General features: G+C 72.4%; 1 protein-coding gene across 1 annotated transcript in view; it reads right to left on the bottom strand.

The window, feature by feature from the left end:
• The window catches only part of MUC5AC (mucin 5AC, oligomeric mucus/gel-forming), a 37,646-nt gene extending 19,139 nt beyond the window's left edge, over positions 1-18,507 (bottom strand). Inside the window, 36 exon segments of the mRNA XM_054570667.1 lie at positions 294-501; positions 806-989; positions 1,100-1,350; positions 1,613-1,787; positions 2,108-2,316; positions 2,493-4,766; positions 4,769-6,004; positions 6,532-6,720; positions 6,815-6,858; positions 7,216-7,378; positions 7,576-7,704; positions 8,115-8,271; positions 8,471-8,710; positions 9,487-9,666; positions 9,818-9,931; positions 10,031-10,169; positions 10,286-10,437; positions 10,694-10,794; positions 11,215-11,267; positions 11,358-11,613; positions 11,807-11,933; positions 12,280-12,374; positions 12,603-12,767; positions 12,856-12,993; positions 13,067-13,136; positions 13,476-13,583; positions 13,762-13,900; positions 14,032-14,149; positions 14,351-14,476; positions 14,571-14,787; positions 14,891-15,000; positions 15,675-15,765; positions 16,049-16,163; positions 16,447-16,708; positions 16,935-16,994; positions 18,366-18,507. Coding sequence (XP_054426642.1) covers positions 294-501; positions 806-989; positions 1,100-1,350; positions 1,613-1,787; positions 2,108-2,316; positions 2,493-4,766; positions 4,769-6,004; positions 6,532-6,720; positions 6,815-6,858; positions 7,216-7,378; positions 7,576-7,704; positions 8,115-8,271; positions 8,471-8,710; positions 9,487-9,666; positions 9,818-9,931; positions 10,031-10,169; positions 10,286-10,437; positions 10,694-10,794; positions 11,215-11,267; positions 11,358-11,613; positions 11,807-11,933; positions 12,280-12,374; positions 12,603-12,767; positions 12,856-12,993; positions 13,067-13,136; positions 13,476-13,583; positions 13,762-13,900; positions 14,032-14,149; positions 14,351-14,476; positions 14,571-14,787; positions 14,891-15,000; positions 15,675-15,765; positions 16,049-16,163; positions 16,447-16,708; positions 16,935-16,994; positions 18,366-18,507 — 8,537 coding nt within the window.
• Positions 18,508-19,098: the final 591 nt, after the last annotated feature.

Here is a 19,098-nt window from a genome sequence, read left to right as displayed (position 1 = left end):
ACTGGCCGGCAGAGCCTCGGGGAACGTCCGCCCCCGCTCCGCCCCGGAGCCCCGTGCCTGGTGTCCCGCCCGCAACAGCTCCTCTCGGAGCCTGTGGACGGCCACGTGGGACCCACACCAGGGCGGGTGCGGGGGGCATCTCTCCTGTGCCCTCGTCGCCTGCACCCTCGTCACCTCCGCCCCGGGCAGCCCCGCAGGCCGCTTCTTCCCGCCAGCCCCGGGCCAGGGCGTCAGCCGGGCGGCCTCCCTGCTCCCCGCACCCCCCGCTCCCACCGCTCGCTCCCGGGCCTCACTCGCTCAGAATCAGCTGACAGATGGGCGAGGGCGGGCAGGGGGCGGGCGGGGCCGTGGGCCCCACCGGCTGGGGCGTCGGGGGTGGCCCGTGGCAGGACGGCTGGTCGGGGTTGGTCACCTTCCAGTGCCCGGACATGTCAGAGCAGGAGGCCACCACGGCCCCCCCGGGGAGGCGGCACTCGTCCTTCTGGTCGTTGGTGCAGGTGCCTGGGAAGGGGGCGGGAGTCAGGCGAGGACGCAGCAGCCACCCGCTCCGCCCCCAGGCCGGCGTCCCCCGGCTGCGCTCCGAGGGTCCCCTGACTTCCCCCGGACGCGGGGCCCCGGGGCCGTTCCCGCGGAGGGTGGACCGGTGGGCCTCGGGTGTCCCTGCTGGCGCGGCTCCGGGTGCGGCCCCCCCCCGGGACTCCCGAGGCCGAGCCTCCCCACCCGGCCCCTCGCAGTGGCGTTCGGTGACCAGGGACGGGGTGGGGGGGGGGGCTGGCCGGGGCCTGGGGCGGGGCCCGGGGCTCACCGCACTGCCCCTCCGTGTTGTTAGCGAACTTGCTGAAGGGCACCTCCACTGAGAAGATGAGGCCGCTGAACATGACCTGGACGCCGATCTCAGGGATGCTCACGTACATCCTGATGCCGACTTGGGAGACCACCAGGCCGTCCCTCCCGAAGCCAGGCCGGACCACCTCGTTGTTGAAGAGGATCTGGGCGTGGCGGCACGCGGGCGAGCAGGGGAGAGGGGCAGGGCATCAGCGGCTGCCCGCAGGCCCGCCCACCCGCCCGCGCCGCCCGCGCCGCCTGGCGGGGCACCCACCTCGTTGGTCATCACCCCGCGGACGGGCCTGCGGGTCAGCACGACACGGGCCTGCCGGTACTCGACAGTGATGGACTGCGGGCAGGACAGCCCGTCCTGGGCGCCGCAGAAGTAGTTGTCGATGAGCACGCGGAAGTGGCCGTACACCGGCACGACCTGCTGCACCAGCACATACGTGCAGTTGTCCAGGAAGGTGTAGTAGGTGCCGTCGAAGGTGATGTAGTGTGGGTCGCCCCAGCCGCTGCACACACCTGCGGGCGTGAGGGCGGCTCACGTAGGCCACCCCGCCCTGCCCCCGCCCCATCCCCCCGCCGGGTCACAGCCAGGCACAGACGGCCCGGGAGGCGCAGGAGGCGGCCTGAGTGGGGCCGGAGCCCTCGGGCTGCGCCCGGTGGGCACGGCCCCGGGCCCGAGGGTGCGGCACCGGGTGCCCCCAAGGCACACTGGCACGGCCTGCGGTCAGGCGGGCCGTCCGGGGTCCCCGCGAGCCCCGCCCCCTGGGCCCCCGCTCACACTGGCACTGGTAGTGCTGGCAGCAGCCATCCTCGTTGTCCACCTTCAGTGCGGGGTAGCCGTTGGCGCAGGTGGGCTTCCGCAGCGGCGGGCAGGGCCGCGGCCGCAGGGTGACGACGTTGTTGCCCTCGCAGGTGGCCTGCGAGCAGTTGGGCATGGCCCAGGTCTCCCCCGTCTGCGGAAGCAAAGGCCGCTGCAGGCGCCGCCCCGGTAGCCGCCCCGGGACACCCTGCCGGGCCCGGGCCGGTGCGCTCCGGCCCCACACGCCCTCTCTGGCTGTCCGGCCGCGTCCAGAGCAACGGTCACATGCTCCGGTCCCCCGTCCCCCAGAGGCAGGAGGGTCTCAGCTCGGGCCCCACTCTCCCAGCTACGCGGCCGCACCCCGACGCTCAGCCTGCGAAGCCCAGTCGCGGCCTGTGAACCGCGGCTGACGGCAAGGAGGCTGGGGGCGCCGACGGCCCCGCCGCCCCGAGAAAGGCAGGAAGGGGATGTTACCGTTCTCGGGGGGACTGCGCTGGGGCACCCCGGGGTGGTGACGGGCACGGGGGCCGACAGGGAGGACCCAGGCGGGGCGGTGACGGGCGTGGGGGTCGGCGCGCGGGTGGGGCAGGCGCGGTCCGTGAGCCGCACCACGTGGCAGTCCAGGCTGCACACGGCGTAGTAGCAGTGGCCCGCAAGGTCAGCCTCCTGGTATATCATGGACCCTGCACGACAAGACACGGCGTCAGCCGCCCGGGGCCTCCCCTCCAGACGCCCGCGCAGGGGACCCTCGCGCCGCTGCAGTCGGAGAGCGGGCGCCCGCCCCCGTGCCCCGTGGCCCCGGGCGGAAGGGGCACCTGCAATGGGTCGCGCAGACCACAGACGCCCCGACGCCACCCACCTGCAGGGTAGAGCGTGCCAGACACGCTGCAGTAGCACGTCGGGGCGGACGGCGCGGGCGGGCTGCGGGAGGGCACAGCAGAGACCGGGGAGGTGGGCTTCGTGGCGGGCAGGGACTCGGCAGGTGAAGTCATGTAGGGGGTCACAGAGGTCAGGGGGCAGCCCTCGCGGGGCTCGCAGCAGAGCACGCGCACCTCGTAGTTGAGGCACATCGGGAACCGGCCCTCCTGGTCGCGGTTGTGGCACACCAGCCCCACGTCCGGGCGGCACTGCACCACCTGGCCCAGCTGGTCGATGCTGACCTCGGGGTGGTTCTCGGCGCGGCACTCGAGCCTAGCGACGTACTCGGGCCGGTGGCAAACTTTCTCTCCGCTTCTGACGATGTTGCTGTAGGTCTCCAGGTCTCCGCCGTGGGGCCCGGGGGACGGGAAGTCCACGTCGAACCACTTGGTCCAGGTGCACCGTGGCTGGCAGGAGCTGGTGCCCGGAGGGGTGTGGGTGGTGGCCGGTGCAGGGACAGAGGTCGTGCTGGTTGTTGGCGAGGAGGTTGTGCTGGTTGTTGGCGGGGAGGTTGTGCTGGTCGTTGTTGGGGAGGTTGTGCTGGTCGTTGGCGCAGAGGTTGTGCTGGTTGTTGTTGGGGAGGTTATGCTGGTTGTTGGGGAGGTTGTGCTGGTGGTTGGCGCGGAGGTTGTGCTGGTTGTTGGCGGGGAGGTTGTGCTGGTTGTTGGGGAGGTTGTGCTGGTTGTTGGCGGGGAGGTTGTGCTGGTTGTTGTTGGGGAGGTTGTGCTGGTGGTTGGCGCGGAGGTTGTGCTGGTCGTTGGCGCGGAGGTTGTGCTGGTGGTGCCCAAGTGCGGAGTTGTCTCCGTAGGGCTGGTGGCGCTCACACTTGCGGTGCTTGGGACTGTGACTGGTGGGTAGGTGGGGCAGCCCTCGCGGGGCTCGCAGCAGAGCACGCGCACCTCGTAGTTGAGGCACATCGGGAACCGGCCCTCCTGGTCGCGGTTGTGGCACACCAGCCCCACGTCCGGGCGGCACTGCACCACCTGGCCCAGCTGGTCGATGCTGACCTCGGGGTGGTTCTCGGCGCGGCACTCGAGCCTAGCGACGTACTCGGGCCGGTGGCAAACTTTCTCTCCGCTTCTGACGATGTTGCTGTAGGTCTCCAGGTCTCCGCCGTGGGGCCCGGGGGACGGGAAGTCCACGTCGAACCACTTGGTCCAGGTGCACCGTGGCTGGCAGGAGCTGGTGCCCGGAGGGGTGTGGGTGGTGGCCGGTGCAGGGACAGAGGTCGTGCTGGTGGTTGGCGGGGAGGTCGTGCTGGTGGTTGTTGGGGAGGTTGTGCTGGTTGTTGGCGCGGACGTGATGCTGGTTGTTGGCAGTGAAGTTGTGCTGGTTGTTGTTGGGGAGGTTGTGCTGGTCGTTGGCGAGGACGTGATGCTGGTTGTTGGCAGTGAAGTTGTGCTGGTTGTTGTTGGGGAGGTTGTGCTGGTTGTTGGCGCGGACGTGGTGCTGGTTGTTGGCAGTGAAGTTGTGCTGGTTGTTGTTGGGGAGGTTGTGCTGGTTGTTGGCGCGGACGTGGTGCTGGTTGTTGGCGGTGAGGTTGTGCTGGTTTTTGGCGGGGAGGTTGTGCTGGTCGTTGGCAGGGAGGTTGTGCTGGTCGTTGGAGCGGAGGTTGTGCTGGTCGTTGGCGCGGAGGTTGTGCTGGTGGTGCCCAAGTGCGGAGTTGTCTCCGTAGGGCTGGTGGCGCTCACACTTGCGGTGCTTGGGACTGTGACTGGTGGGTAGGTGGGGCAGCCCTCGCGGGGCTCGCAGCAGAGCACGCGCACCTCGTAGTTGAGGCACATCGGGAACCGGCCCTCCTGGTCGCGGTTGTGGCACACCAGCCCCACGTCCGGGCGGCACTGCACCACCTGGCCCAGCTGGTCGATGCTGACCTCGGGGTGGTTCTCGGCGCGGCACTCGAGCCTAGCGACGTACTCGGGCCGGTGGCAAACTTTCTCTCCGCTTCTGACGATGTTGCTGTAGGTCTCCAGGTCTCCGCCGTGGGGCCCGGGGGACGGGAAGTCCACGTCGAACCACTTGGTCCAGGTGCACCGTGGCTGGCAGGAGCTGGTGCCCGGAGGGGTGTGGGTGGTGGCCGGTGCAGGGACAGAGGTCGTGCTGGTGGTTGTTGGGGAGGTTGTGCTGGTGGGGGTGTGTTGTTGGCAGTGAGTGTGGGGAGGTTGTGCTGGTTGTTGGGGGACGTGTGTGGTTGTTGGCAGTGAAGTGTTGGTTGGGTGGTTGTTGGCGCGGACGTGGTGCTGGTTGTTGGCAGTGAAGTTGTGCTGGTCGTTGTTGGGGAGGTTGTGCTGGTCGTTGGCGTGGAGGTTGTGCTGGTTGTTGGCGCCGACGTGGTGCTGGTTGTTGGCAGGGAGGTTGTGCTGGTGGTTGGCGCGGAGGTTGTGCTTGTGGTTGGTGCAGACGTGGTGCTGGTGGTTGGCAGGGAGGTGGTGCTGGTGGTTGAGCTGGTCCCGGGCGACGTGGCGTGTGTACGGACTGTGTATTTGGTTGCTGGGGACACAGGCTCCGAGCTGGAACTCCCCTGCGGTGTGGAGGTCAAGGGGATTCCCGTGGTCCGCGTGGCCTGCGCTTGGGTGCTGGCTTCGCGTGCAGTGGAGCGGGTGGCCTCGGGTGCCGCGGAGGGCACGGTCCTGTCCCTGCACATGTCCACCCACTCGCAGCACCCGATCCGGATCTCGTAGTTGTAGCAGATCGGGGGCAGCTGGTCCCGGTTGCGGCACACCAGACCCACGCTGCTGTTGCAGACCACGCGCTGCCCCAGCTCCGCCAGCGGCGTGTTCGGGAAGCTCGCGGCCCGGCATTCCACCTTGCTGGGCCTCTCACAGAACTTGTACCCCTTGGATCTCAAATTCTGAAAAGTGTCGAAATCTCCACTGTCGATGCCAGGCTCGGGGTAGCTGCCGTCGATCCAGCCCGTCCAGCGGCAGTGCTCCTGCAGGCAGGAGGCCGGGCTGGGCCCCGGGGAGGTCGTGCTGCAGGCCGTGCGAGGAGGCGTCCGGGTCGGGCCCCCGGAGGTGGGGCAGGCCCGGGGGCGGCAGCACAGGACCCTGATCTGGTAGTTGTCGCAGAGCCCCGAAACCTGGTCCCGGTTGTAACAGGTCAGCCCCACCGCGGGGCTGCACTGCACGCGCTGCCCCAGGTCTGGCAGCGGCACGTCGGGGGTGCGCTCCGCGCGGCACTCCGCCGCCCTCGGCGCTGGGCAGACGTGGTACCCGTGGGCGCGGAGGTTGTCTAGCGTGTCGAAGTCGCCGCTGTCGATGCCCCGTCCTGGACGGCTGACGTCCAGCCACGCTGACCACTGGCAGTCCTCCCCACAGCCGGCGGGGGCGCTGGAGGCCGTCGGAGGCCTTGGCCCAGGGGATGTGCCCACCGCGGGGGGCGGGGGGGAGCCCGTGACCACCGGGCTTGTGACAGGGCCGTGGTGTGGGCCGGGACGACCTGTGGAGCTCGCAACTGAGGGCAGAAGAGGAGGCAGAAGGGCCGGGGGTCAGGGGCCCACACCCACTTGGGGTCCTTGGGCCCCCCACATTGACCCCGTCCTTGCCCCCCGCCCATCTGCCAGCCGCCGCTGGGTTTCACCACGTCAGTCCGCCTCTGCCAGGCACCCAGGCCCGGGCTGCCAGGCCGTGCCAGCCTTGAATAAATAGGCCAACCGGCCCCTTAGAAGGGGTTCCCCGCCCGGAGTGGCACCTGGGCCTGCGGCCCAGGAGCCAGAGTTCTGGGGACTCTTTCCCCTCGGGGGAACCTCTGGAAAGTTCCTAAGATGCCCCCAGCATCGGGCAAGGGCTGCAGCGAGTGGAGAGCGGCGCAGGCGAGTCGGGCGGGGCCCCACGTGTCCCCCCAGGCCGCCCTGGGGCGCCTTGGCTGACAGCCGCTGCCCTGGGCGCCGGAGCACCAGGGAGACCCAGGGCGGCTGACTCTTCTAGGCTCTAATCGCTCCTGAGGGACGGCCCCGCGTGGCAGCCAGCGCGCCTGCTCACCGATCGGTGGGGTGGAGAAGGAGAAGGTGGTGGGGGGCGCGGGGGTGCTGGGGCCGCAGGCATGGACCCCCCTCTCGATGGTGCCGTCCGCCCCGCAGCGGGCGGAGATGCAGCCCCCTGTGCCATCTGTCGTGTGGTAGATGGTGTCCCCCGGACGGAAGTGCCGCCCACCGTAGGTGCAGACGCAGGCTGTGGGGAACAGCGCAGCCGGGCAGGTCAGGGGCTGGGGGCGCGGGGGGGGAACCCCGGGACCCCAGACCCGACGGGGGCCTCCGCTGCTCACCCGCGGCGTCGTAGGTGCACCGCACGCCGTCCTCGGTGCAGACGCTGCCGGAAGAAGGAGGGGGGTGAGTCTGGGGCTCAGGGCGTCCTGGCTGAGCCGGGCTGGGGGGGGGCAGGCAGGAGTGCCCCACAGGGGTGCCCCGGGGAGCCTGAGGTCATACCCTCCCAACCCATGACCGTGAGCCCCTCGGGGTGACAGCGTCCTCACCGGGGCAGCTGTCTGGGGCCCCGGGTGGCTCACGCTCAGCCCCGGCCCCACCGGCCCCTTGCAGGCCCCCGCAACGGGGAGGCCCCTTGGGAAATCCAGGCCCCAGGGACCCCTCCTGGCCCCTCCGGGAGGGGCAGTGGAAGCCTTGTCCCCAGGGCGGTGGCCCGGCGGATGCCCCTGAGCTCCCCGCTCACCAGGAGTAGCAGTTCTGGTCCGAAGGCACCACTGCGCCTGGCCGGTACGACTTGCCCTGCACATGGCAGGGTGGCGGCGGGGGCGGGGACGGGCACGCGGCCACACACTGCATGTTGTCCTCGTCGAAGATGGGGGCCTCCGTGGGGCACCTGGGGTAGCAGCCTGCAGGCCGGAGGGGCTGAGTTCCAGCCGGACAGACTGCCGGCCGCCTCAGCCCCACGGCCTCCCGCCGTCCCCAGCCCGGGGCCCGCCCATCGCATCGGGATTGGGGGGGGGCTGGGATGCACCCACGCAGGCGCCTCGAGGAGTCAGGAAGAGGCCAGCCCGCCAAGGGCCGCAGGGTCCCCAGGGCAGCCCACCTTCCAGGCCTCCGGTGTCGTGCAGGCAGCGCCCGCTGGGGTTCCGGCAGGTCCGCAGGCAGGGCGCCCCGCAGGGCTGGTAGTGCCACGCGCACTGGCCCTTGGGGTTGTAGTAGTCGCAGAAGAGCGCTGCGCGGGGACGCGGTCGGGGCGGGGACGCGGTCAGCGCGGCCCCGGCCAGGAGCCCTCCTCCAGCCGCCCCAGGGATGGCGCCCTGCAGGGCAGCCCGGGCCCCCGTGTGCCCCACTCTTCCCCCTGAGTCTTGGGGCTGCTCCAAAGCCTGTCCCTCCCATGACCCTGCACGTGGTCTCGGAGGGCGTGGAGCCCCAACCCTGTGGCTCAGGGTCTGGCCGCAGCAGCTCCCCAGCTAGGCCGCCCTCTGGCCAAACCATCTGTGCTGGACAGGGGTGGGGGTGGGGGCTCTGCGGACCCCTCAGTTCCAGAAAGTTCTATCGCACCTGCCATCTCTCCGTCAGCAATGCGCCCCTTTGTTTTCCTTTTAGAGACCCCCGCCCCCATGGGTCAGCGAGTGCACTCACGGCAGACGTCCGGGGTACGCCAGGCCACGCACACGCCCGCCTCGCGGCAGGCCTGGGCGTAGGCGGCCACGGCCGTGCAGAAGCACTCGCAGTCCCCGCCCGCGTCGCAGGCACACGCGTCGCTCACGCAGGCCTCGTAGTACTTGGTGGGGTCGACCTGCGGGGGGACTGGCCTCAGGCGCTGGGGACCCCCCGCTCATGGGCTCGTGGGGCATCGAGCCTGCATCGCGGGGCTTAGGAAGAGCCAACTCATGGTCCCGCGTGGCCGGTCCTAAAGGTCGGCCTCACCCCAGCAAGGCTACTCTGGCCCCAGGCCGGCCCTCCCTCCCCAGGTGCCTGGGGGCTGCCCCACGTACGTGGGCGTGGCAGGCCGCGAAGGTGGCGCTGTTGAGGAGGCTGCACTGCTTCTGCGCCCAGGACTTGCGGTAGGGGTTGGCGGTGCAGGGGTCCCTGGGGGCCGGGGCGTCCGGGCAGGACGGGGAGAATTTCCAGCTGTTGCCAAACTCCAGGGCGTCGCCCACCACGGACTGGCTGCGCGTGGTGAAGTCGTTGGCGGCGTTGTCATCGAAGTTCCCGCACAGCCCGCAGACCTTCCCCTGCGGACGCAGAGGCGGGCGGGCGGGGGGCGGCTCAGGGCAAGCGCAGCTGGAGCCAGGGTCCTCTTGCCCACCCGCCACCCCCAGACCCCACCTGCCCCCCGGGAGGGGGCTGCGGCCAGCAGCCAACAGGCACCCAGCTCTGCCCTGAGCAGAGGCCCATGGTGCTGCACCCAGGCCCCTCCTGGAGGACGGGGTGCAGGCGGGAGAGGGGCCTGGCCCCCTCCGAGAGGCTCCGTGGGGGCCTTTCAGGTGCTATCGGGGTGCTGACCCCAAGACCCATGACGGTGGCCTCAGGCGGAAGTGGGGTCTCTGCAGAGGCTAAGCCGGGGCTAAGCAGAGGGTGCCCCAGATCGGGTGGGCGGGCCTGGTGGCCGGGGTCCTTCCCAGACGAGGATGTGAGCCGAGAGACGCACACTGTGCCAAGTTCAGTGGCCACGAGGGCACAGGCTGGGGGCTCGCGGCCAGGAGCCCGGGAGCGCTGGTGGCCCCCGAAGCTGGAAGAGGCGGCAAGGAGCCCCCCCAGGAGCCTCCAGGGCAGCCAGCCCGTGACAGCTGCACTGGACGCTGGCGTCCAGGACGGCGGTGCCGGCCGCCCCAGGACCCCGGCCTCCACAGCACAGCGCCTCCTGCTGCCCACCGCTCTGCAGGCGGGCCGGGCCGCCCCCCCCCCCGCCCCATCTCTCTCGGTCCCTCTCCGTCTCTCTCCCCAGCCCCGCGCCCGCTGCTTGCCCCTTGGTCTGGGGTGAGGGCAGGGTGGGCGGGCGGAGCCTCACCTTGAACTCGGGGCTGAGCCTGAGGAAGATGCTGGTCTTCTTGTCCCACAGCAGCACCAGGCCGGCCTCGGTGTCCACCACCAGGTAGATGCCCACCTGGCGGATGGCGTAGGGCGCCTCCCGGCCCACTCCCTTCTCGATCACCTCCACTTTCCCATCGCTCAGCTTCAGCTCGTAGCTCTGTGCAGGGAGGGGTCCTCAGAGCCCCGGAGGACCCCAGGCTACCGCCCGGGAGGGCCCGCCCGCCCCACGGTGCCTCCCGGCTCAGGCGTGGGAGCGCGGCCTCCCTCGGGGTCCTGGAGCGGCCGGGGCTGCTCCGCCCCCCACTCACCCCCAGGAAGAGCTTGATGGCCTTGGAGCAGGTGGTGCCTGTGGTGCCGCAGGGGACGTTCTCGGTGACGACGCGGAAGGCGTCCCGGGCGCTGCCGTTCCCGCCGCAGCGGTCCTGTGGCGATGAGGCGTGCCGCTCACCCTCCCGGAGGGGGCTGAGGCGGCGGCGGGGCGGACCCCTGCGGGGGGACCGCGGGGACCGCGGGGACCGTACCTGGACCAGCGTGTACTCGCAGTTCCCGTGGAAGCTGTAGCGCCGCCCGTCGAAGGTGAGGTAGTGGCCGTCTCCGTACACGGCGCAGGTGGCCAGGCAGGGCTCGTGGGTGCAGCGCCACATCCTGCTCTCACAGGTGCTGGGGGAGGGGGCGCAGGTCAGGCCGAAGCCGGGGGCCTCTCAGGGGCGCAGGCCCGAGGCCTTGCCGGCTGGGGCGCGGGAGCCCCCGGGACGGGGCCCCAAGCCGCCACGTACCAGGTGTTGCAGCCCACCCGGATGGTCTGGCCGGCCGGGTAGCTGGCCTCGTTGTGCACGCAGGGGCAGTCGGCCGCAGCGATGCAGCCGCCTTCGCCATCGGCCACCAGCCCGGCGGGACACACGCAGCCGGGCACGCACTGGGGGCTGTACTGTGGGCGGGACAGGCACCTCAGGGGACAGGGCAAGGCAGAGAGCACACGCCCGGGGGTGGAGGGCCCCTGAGGCCGGGGCGGGGCCTGTGCCCGGCTGGGTGGCCTCCGGGAGCCGCAGGGACAGCAGGCCCACCCAGCTCTCAGGCAAGGGACCTCCTGCCACCGGCCTGGTGGACGCCTCCACAGGACCCGGGAGGGGCGCGTGGGGCTGGAGCCGTTGTCGCCGAGGGCACAGGGGTCGTGGGTCACTCACACAGTCCATGTCCAGGGTGTGGCAGCTCTTCTGGCAGCCCGCCCCGGTGGCCCCCTCCGAGGCGTTGCGGCAGTCGAAGTAGACCATGGGCGGGGTGCAGACTGCGGGGGGGGGAGCACCGTTCAGGGACCTGCCCCCGCCAGGCCCAGCCCACCCGAGGGACACGCTGCCGCCCCCTGCACGCGTGTCTCCCTGCGCCCCTGCCTGCGGTGGGTGCCTGTGTGCGTGTGTACGTGTGGTGGGGCGTGTGCAGCATGCGTGTTTTGTGCACATGGGGGCATGTGCAGTGTGTGCGTGTTCAGCCTGTGTGTGGAGCGTGAGTGTGCAGTGTGCATGTGCCATGTGCCCACCTCCCCCCGCCGCCCCCTCACTGAGCCCAGCGAGCAGAGGCTGCCAGGCAGAGATGCCGAGGTGCCCCCAACGCCCGCCTGCTGCCCCGCAGGCCTGGGGGCGTTTCCCCTGAAGCTTCCCGGGGAGGGGGCTGAGGCCCCGCCCGCCCTCCCTTCCTGCGTCCTGCTCACCTGGGTCAGGGTCAAGGCCTCCGATGCAGGTCAGCGTGCCCTTAGTGCAGGTGCTGCGAGGAGAGGCGGTCAGGGGTCTGCCCCGCCCCCGCCCAGCCCAGCCCCGCCCCCGCCCCGGCCCCGCCCTCTGCGGGGGCCCCTACCAGACAGCCCCCTGCTCGTGCACAGACTCGCCGTTGGGGATCACGGAGGCGCCGCGGTAGCAGGGGCAGCTGGCGGCGGGCACACACGTGCCTGTGTCGTCCAGGAAAGTGCCGTTGGGGCAGGCACAGCCGTCCACGGGCACAAAGCTGATGCCGCAGGTGGGGTCCTCGCTGCTCAGGGCCCGGCAGGTGGGCTGGCAGGTGCTGATGTGCTCGTGGTAGGTCATCGACTTGGGGCAGGTTTCCGTCGGCTTTGCTGGGGGCGACATCAGGAAGGGGGTGGCACTCAGGACGGCGTGGCCGTCCCCGGCCCTCCCCCCGCTCCCCATCTCTGCCAGGCCTGCCCTCCGGGGCGGCGCCCGGGGCTCCCAGGCCTCGGTGCCCTGTGCAGAGGACGGGCCCCCGGAGCGTGTGCTCCGGCCACCGGGTCCGCTGGCCCGCGCACTCACTGCAGACGCCGGCCCTCCAGCCACTGAGCAGCACGCCCCGGGCGGCGCAGGCGCGGACGTAGGAGGACAGGGCTGCGCACAGGCAGTCCTCGCTCTTCTCGCAGTTGCACGTGTCGAACAGGCAGTTCTGGGGGCGGGGCGTCGGGCGTCAGGGACCACACCACCGTCCCACCGTCCCGACCTGTCCAGACCCTCCCTGCGCCGAACCTGCAGGGAGCCCCGTGCAGAGGGCCCCGGCCCCGGACCGGCAGCCCTGCCCCTCCCGCCGGCCTCCGACCCCAAAGCGCCTCGGCCGCGGCCGCGTTTCAGCCGGAGGCTCGAGAGGGACCAGGTGCACGTGGCGAGCGGCTGACTCAGGAAGGGGCATGGGCCGGCCCCAGACCTGCAGCCACAGCCCTGGGGACCACACGGGGCCCTCCCGGACCCCCCGCGGGCAGCCAGCGGCCAATGGCAGAAGCCGCGGGCAGCGTTACCGAGTAGTAGGAGCCAGGGCTCAGGACCGCGTGGCACCGGGCGAAGGCGCCCTGTGGGTCCGTCAGCCGGGAGCACCAGAGCTGCGCGTACTTCTCTGTGGACAGAGGGGGGCGGTCGGGGGCGGCCAGGGCACCTTCCTTCCACCCCGAGGTCCCCACCTGCCAGGTGAGCAGGCCCCCAGGCTCCTGCCGGGCGCCCCCAGGACCCTGTTTCTTCCGGAACTCACCATGGCCAAACCGGAGACACCTGCCGGCGAGTTGCCGGTTTACCCCCCACCGACGTCCCCACCTCGGGACCCGGCGGGCGGCCGGAGCCCACATACCGTTCTCCACGCTGAGGGAGCAGGGGTCCTCGAAGCTGTTCCTGACGTTGGGGCAGGCGGCCTGGGTCTTCCAGGTGTTGGCGAAGGCGGCGGCCGTGCCCTCCACCACGCCGCTGAGGGTCCGGAAGTCGTCGGCCTGGTTCTGGTTGAAGTTCCCGCAGAGACCTGGGGGCGTGGGGACGGGGAGGGCCCGTGAGCCCCGTGAGGCCTGGCCGCCCAGGGTGGACCAGGCCCCGGGGGGGGCGCCTCTTACCGCAGGTCAGCCCCCGGAGCTCGGGCGCCAGCCGCAGGAACACCTGCATGGTGGGCACCAGCTGCACCTCCACCTGCAGGCCCAGGGTGGTCTGGACGATGATGAAGAAGGTCGAGGGTCTGAAGAGCGTGACGTTGCCTGCGGACAAGGGGACGAGGGTCTCAGTGACGTCCTGGGCGGGGCGCCTGGGGCACGTGGCCCGCGCTCTCACCTGCCGAGACGGGCAGCTGCGTGTAGACCTGGTTCACGAACACCTCGCCGCTGGCCTGGATGCCGACGACCTGGGGGCGGCAGGGGCACTCGCAGCTGCCGGTGGCCCCCAGCCTCCCCCGAGGCTGTGAAATGTGCCGGGGACCCCCCCGCCCCCTGTGAGGAGGAGCCGAGGACCCGCATGCCCCGGGGCCCCCTACTCATCTCAAGTTCTCCTACGAGGACCGAGGCCGTGAATTGTCTTAATCGCGTGAACACCGAAGTGATTCCAGGACACCGAGACGCTACCACCGCTTCACGGGGGCAGGAGCACGTGTGGAGGCCCCGGGGCCACGCCTGGCGCCTGCTGCCCACGGCAGGGCCGCGGGCTTGGGCCGCGCCCCCCCACCCCGCCCCCGGGCCGCACTCACCGTCCGCCCGCCCAGGCTCAGCGTCAGGCTCCTCAGGCAGGTCTCGCTGTCGGTCAGCCCGCAGCGGCGCAGCTCGGCCAGCACGGTGAAGGCGCCGCCCTCGCAGGGCTGCAGACAGGGGTCCTCAGGCCCCGCCCAGCCCCCGCCGCCCCGCCCCCCTCCCCGCCCCCCTGGACACCCTGTGGAGGACGAGGCTCAGGGGCCGGGGCGGCTGCAGCGGCTCGCAGCGCAGGCAGGGGCCGGGCAGGGCGGGGGACGGGGGCCACAGCCGCCCCGAAAGCCGCACCTTGGCCAGCACGTAGCTGCAGTCCCCGTGCACGGTGTACGACCGCTCGTCGAACGTGGAGAAGTGGGCGCCTCCCAGCACGGAGCAGGTGCCCGGGCAGGGGGTCTCCCGGCAGCTCCACCGGCCTCCAGAGCAGGTGCTGAGAGCAGGGAGAGACGCCGGTGCCGGCGCTGCAGCGCTGCCCCCAGGCCTGCCCGCGCCCCGCGTGGGAGGGGGCGGCCCTCCCCAGGGCACACTCGGGGGACGGGAGGGCAAGGCCCGGGGTCCTACCAGGTGCTGCAGTCCGTGGAGTGGACTGCCCCCGGCGCGTAGGTGGCTCCGTTGTGCACACAGGGACACTGAGACACGGGGACGCAGCCGGCCTGGCCGATGTCGTCGAGCACCGTCCCTGCGGAGGCGGGAGGTCTGTGTGGCAGGTGCCGGGCGGGCCGGGCGCCCTGGGCGCACACGTGGGGGCATCGGGCCCTCTGCCCCGGGGGTCCTGCCCCGCAGGCACTCCTCAGACCCCGGGGCCCAGAGACGCGGTGGGCCGGGCGGGGGCGGGCGGCCGGCGGTGGGCGGTGGGCGGTGGGGCGGGGCTCCGTCTCACCCTCGGGGCAGAAGCAGCCGGCCACGCAGTGGTCCTCGCAGGCCTGCGAGTGCTCCAGGTTGGAGCAGGTGTCCGCGCAGGGCGAGCCGCACTCTCGGTACTGCATGTTCAGGGGGCAGGTCCGGGCTGCAGGGAGGAGGCAGGGCCCCGTCACCTCCTGCCCCAGCCCGGGGGCCCACGCAGGGCGGCGGGGCGGGGCGGGGGCGGCGGGGACACTCACGGCAGAGGCCGGGGCCCCGCCAGTCCAGGGGCAGCCCCCCGGCGTGCGCGCACTGGCGGGAGTACTCGGCGAGCGTGCGGCAGGCGCAGCTGGCCAGGTCGGCGGCGTCGCGGCAGCGGCAGAGGTCCTGCTGGCAGGCCTGCACGTAGCCACCGGCGTCCACCAGGGGGCGGCAGCCCAGGAACCGCTCGCTGCGCAGCAGCTCCTCGCAGACGGCCTGGGGGCAGGGCAGGGGGTGCTGAGTCCAGGCTCTGAAGGCCGCTGGGCTCGCCTCGCCGCCCGCGCCCCCCCCCGCCACGCCCAGCCACGCTGGGGCTCACCAAGCCGGCGGAGCAGTTGGCGGGGGGCGCAGGCACCGGGTCCTGGCACTGCTCCGTGGGGCCATCCATCTTCTGCAGGTTCCCAAACTCGATGGGGGTCAGCTTGGCGTCTGCAGGGAGCACAGTGTGGGCCCCGCGGCCACGGTGGGTGTACCCTCGCCACCCCCGCTACGCCCACCCCCCGGCACTGCCAGGTCACGCCGCAGCTCCGCAGGATGTCTAGGGGTCTGAGGTGACGCAAGGGGCTGCCATCGCGGGGCTGAGGCTGGCACACGGCCCGGGGGACGGGAGGGTGACTGTGAGCTCCTGCCGGCCTTCAGGGCCCGGCCGGGCCTGCACTGACGTCCCCAGCCAGGGCCACGGACGCTCAGGCGGGCTTGGTCCCCCAGGGCCAGAAGCCCCCCGTGGGTGGGGATCACGGGCCTGACGGAGGGGACCCGGGGATTGTGCAGGTCGCACGGAAAGCCACTGCTTGGTGGCAACAGCTCGAGGACGAAGAGCTGCGATGGGGTCTAATTCCAGCTCAGGGGCCGCCCACAGCCACCCCCCGAGAGCGGCAGCTCGCCAGGACCGAGTGGGCGAGCGCGCGCACGCTGGAATCGCCCGGCAGCGTGGGGGCGTCTGTGCGCATGTGTGGGTAGAGCCGCGTGCGCGTCTGTGCGCGTCTATGCGCCTGTGCGCGTGCGTGTGTGGCCCGACTGCGTGTGGGGGCAGGGCCCCCGCGGCGGAGACGCCTGGCAGGGACCCGTCCGGCGGGGGCGCGGGGGCGGCCCGGGGGGCTCACTGTGGGAGAAGAACTCATCGAAGACGGGGACACCGTTGAAGTCTCCGCAGAGCCCGCAGGTCTGGTTGGCGAACTTGGCGTCCAGCTCGAGCTGAAACGAGAGCACCTGTCGCACGCCCGCCCCAGCAGGGCCGCCCGGGACGGAAAGGACAGGCGCGGAGCGGAAGCCGGGCCTCCGAGGAGGGGCTGGGGCCGCTCGGAGGTGACCCGGGCCGGGGACGTCCCGCGCAGTGCACGGACACAAGACCACGAGCGAGGCCTGTCCCGAGGGAGGCGCGTGGGGGGCAGGGCCCGGCCCTCCCGCCCACCCTGGCCAGGGCTCCGCCCTTAGGGAGGCTGCGCGGCTGCAGGCGCCCCTGAGGCCCCCGACGCACCAGGAGGCTGTCGTCCTCGTTCCACATGAAGACCAGACCCAGCCTGGCCGACACCTTCAGGTAGTTGACGCTGTGCTCGACAAGGACGCCGGACTGGCTGAAGGGCAGCTGGGTCCTGCGGAGCGGGGGCCGCTGAGGCGCGAGGGGCACGCGAGGGCGGAGCCACAGAGGGTGCCCGCGGTCCAGGACCGGACACGGTCGCCGCGCCAGGGACGGCGCCCGTGGGCGTGACAAGGACGGCCCTGAAGCCCTGGGCAGGGATCGGCGGGGCAGAGGAGCCCAGGGGGCTGCGCGCAGGGCCCGGGACGCACCCCGCCCGGCCCTGCTCTCGAGGGTGACCCCACGTCCCTCCCACCACCACCCGGAAAGGCCCTCGGCCTCCAGGGGCCGGGACTCACGGGCGGCCGTTGACCAGCACGGAGCCCTTGGTCAGCTCGAGGACCATGCCGTTGAGCTTCATGGTGACCTTGCTCAGCACGGCGGCGTTGGACTCCCGGCCGCGGCGGAGCTGGACGTTGAAGTTCTCATAGGCGGCCCCGCAGTGCGCGGAGAAGACGTAGTTGCAGCGGCCGGGGAAGTGGAAGATGTCGCCGTCGAAGGTCTTGTAGTGGAAGTCGCCCCACGTGCTGCACACCCGCCCGTTGTGCGCCGGGTTCAGGGCTGCAGGGAGAGCGCCGGCCACGCTGAGGGTGCCCCCGCCTGGCGCCCCCCGTGCCTGCGCCCGGACGGGCTGCCGCCCGAGGTGGGCGTCTGGGAGGGTCCTGCCAGGACCCAGGTGCTACTTTTGAACACGCGATCCATGTCCACCCCGATGGGGCCCCCCAGACCTGAGCGAGAAGACCCTGAACGCAAGCCCCTCCGCCCCGCCTCGCGGGGTCTGACTCACCTCGCACCACGGCCGTGGTCCGCAGAGGCGGGAGGATGGTTACCCCGGGGGGCGGGTCGCCTGTGGAACAGGGGCTTTGACGCACAGCACCCCCCCCCCGCCGCCCCCACTGCCAGGCACGGCTTCCGCGGGACGGGCTGTCCCTGTGCCCGCGAGCGGCCGGCTCCGAGACCCATCGCAGGGCCGGCCTCCCCGCCCGCCCGGCGGCTCTCCCTCCGACCTTCACGCCCTCTCAGCCGCCGCCCAGGCCCAGGGCGGTCGGTCGTGTGCCCGCGTTTCCCGGCGGGGGCCAGAATCAGCCCCCGCGGCTGCTGAGACCGGGGCAGGCGTGCTCCCCGGGAGTCGTCTGGGGACGCGGCCCTCGCCTCCGCCTCACCCGGAGCCGCGGGGCCCGCCGCGCAGCGTGGGCACAGAAAAGCCCCGAGGGGCTGCTGCCAGCCCTGCCTCCGGCCCGGGGGACGGGCGTGCAGCCTGGCGCCCCCTCTGCCGCGTGAGGTGGGGCAGGTGACGGCCTGCAGGGGACCGACGGCGCGTCCTGGCCCCGGTGGGGCCGGCCGACAGGCACCCAGTGGGGGTGGCCCCTCGGGATCGCGAGCTGGGGCGGGGGGGCGGCAGCTCTGACGGGCGGGCGGGGCGCTCGCTTCACAGGGAAGGGTCTCCTCTCTGCACGGAGCTGGGCGCGCCGGCCGCGCAGGCCACGCTGAGCCGTAGCGCTGCTTGGGCGGCCCCCCGCTGGGCCCACGAGCATCTGGGGGAGACCCCGGCCCTGACCGGGGTCTCAGGGGCGTCCACTCATCCGCAATGAGTGCCCCCCACGGGCCAGGCACCGGTGTCCTCGCTCGGGGCGAGGGACAGAATGGGCCACAGCCGCCCGGTGCCACAGCCTCTGAGGGGTCAGCTGGTAAGACACAGGGGTCCCTGCACCTTGTCGGGAGGCCCCCGGGCCCTGCAGGAAAACTGGGAGCCAGCTGGGGACCTGGGGGCCCAGAGTGGGGAGGGGCTGACTCTAAATGGGGCGCTAAGGGCCACCGATCAGGGCCTCGGGCGCAGGGGGCCGGGGCCGGGCCGACGGACGGCCGGTGCACCCTCAGGACAGCCCGAGACCCCCGAGGCTGATCTCTGGGGTCCTCAGAGGCAGGCCAGCAGGGCAGGAGAGGCACCAGGCCCAGCCCTGGGCGAGGAGGACCCTGAGGGCGAGGGTGGGGTCAGGGGTCAGGGGCCCGGGGCCGCGCGCTGCGCACGGCAGAGGGACACAGGAGGCCGAGCCTGTGTGGGAGAGGGCTGTCCACTGCCGGGAGGTGCAGCAGGACCAGGGGCCCCGGGCCCCCTGCAGCCCCGAAGCCCCACCCCACCCCAGCAGGCGCAGCCGGGCAGGGCCGAGCGCCGGAGCTGCTCTCGGACACACTCAGCCCAGCTTGTCCGGAGCCGGACCGGGGCCACCCGTCCTCAGAGGGGCTGGGGCCCCATGGCCGGCGGGAGAAGCCGGCGGAACGAGCTCACCTGGGTGCTGGGCACAGGCCAGGGCCAGGGCCAGGGCCCAGAGAGCAGCCAGCTCCCTCCGGCCGACTGCCATGGTGCGGGGGAAGGGGGAGCCCAGCAGCCGCCTCTGAGGACGGACAGGAGTGGCAGGAGGCTTTTGTAGCCCCAGTGACCTCACCTGGGTGGGCGGGGCAGGCCCTCGACTCCCCTCATCTGGCAAACAGTGGGCGCTGGCTTGGGGCTGGCCTGCAGCCGGAGCGGGCAGCGGGGGGGCTGGCTTCCTGAGGGCTCCCCAGGTCCTGGCCCCAGGCGGGCCCCTGCTGGACCCCGCCCCAGGGCTTCTCTGGGCAGCGTCCGTGCAGCGGCCCCTGGGCTCCTGGCACCCAGAGAGGCTACGGTCTCCCCCCGGGGTCAGCCTCGTTGCAGATGGGCTCAGGGCGGCCCCGGGGACAGGGCCTCCTGGCACCCAGAGAGGCTACGGTCTCCCCCCCGGGGTCAGCCTCGTTGCAGATGGGCTCAGGGCGGCCCCGGGGACAGGGCCTTCCCCCTCCTGGCCGTGCTTCGGGCCGTGGCCCCCGCGGGCGGCGGGCGGCTCGATCCACACACGGGCCCGCGGCTGTGGGGCAGGAGGCCTGTGCCCGCCCGGTGGGTGCGCCCGCACGCCGCTCCCGCCGGCGTGTGCCCT

This window comes from Pteronotus mesoamericanus, unplaced genomic scaffold (assembly GCF_021234165.1).
Source record: "Pteronotus mesoamericanus isolate MK-2021 breed Mesoamerican mustached bat unplaced genomic scaffold, CSHL_Meso_final contig_214, whole genome shotgun sequence".
NCBI classification, from domain to species: domain Eukaryota; kingdom Metazoa; phylum Chordata; class Mammalia; order Chiroptera; family Mormoopidae; genus Pteronotus; species Pteronotus mesoamericanus.
This window is presented reverse-complemented; position numbering and strand designations above follow the sequence as displayed.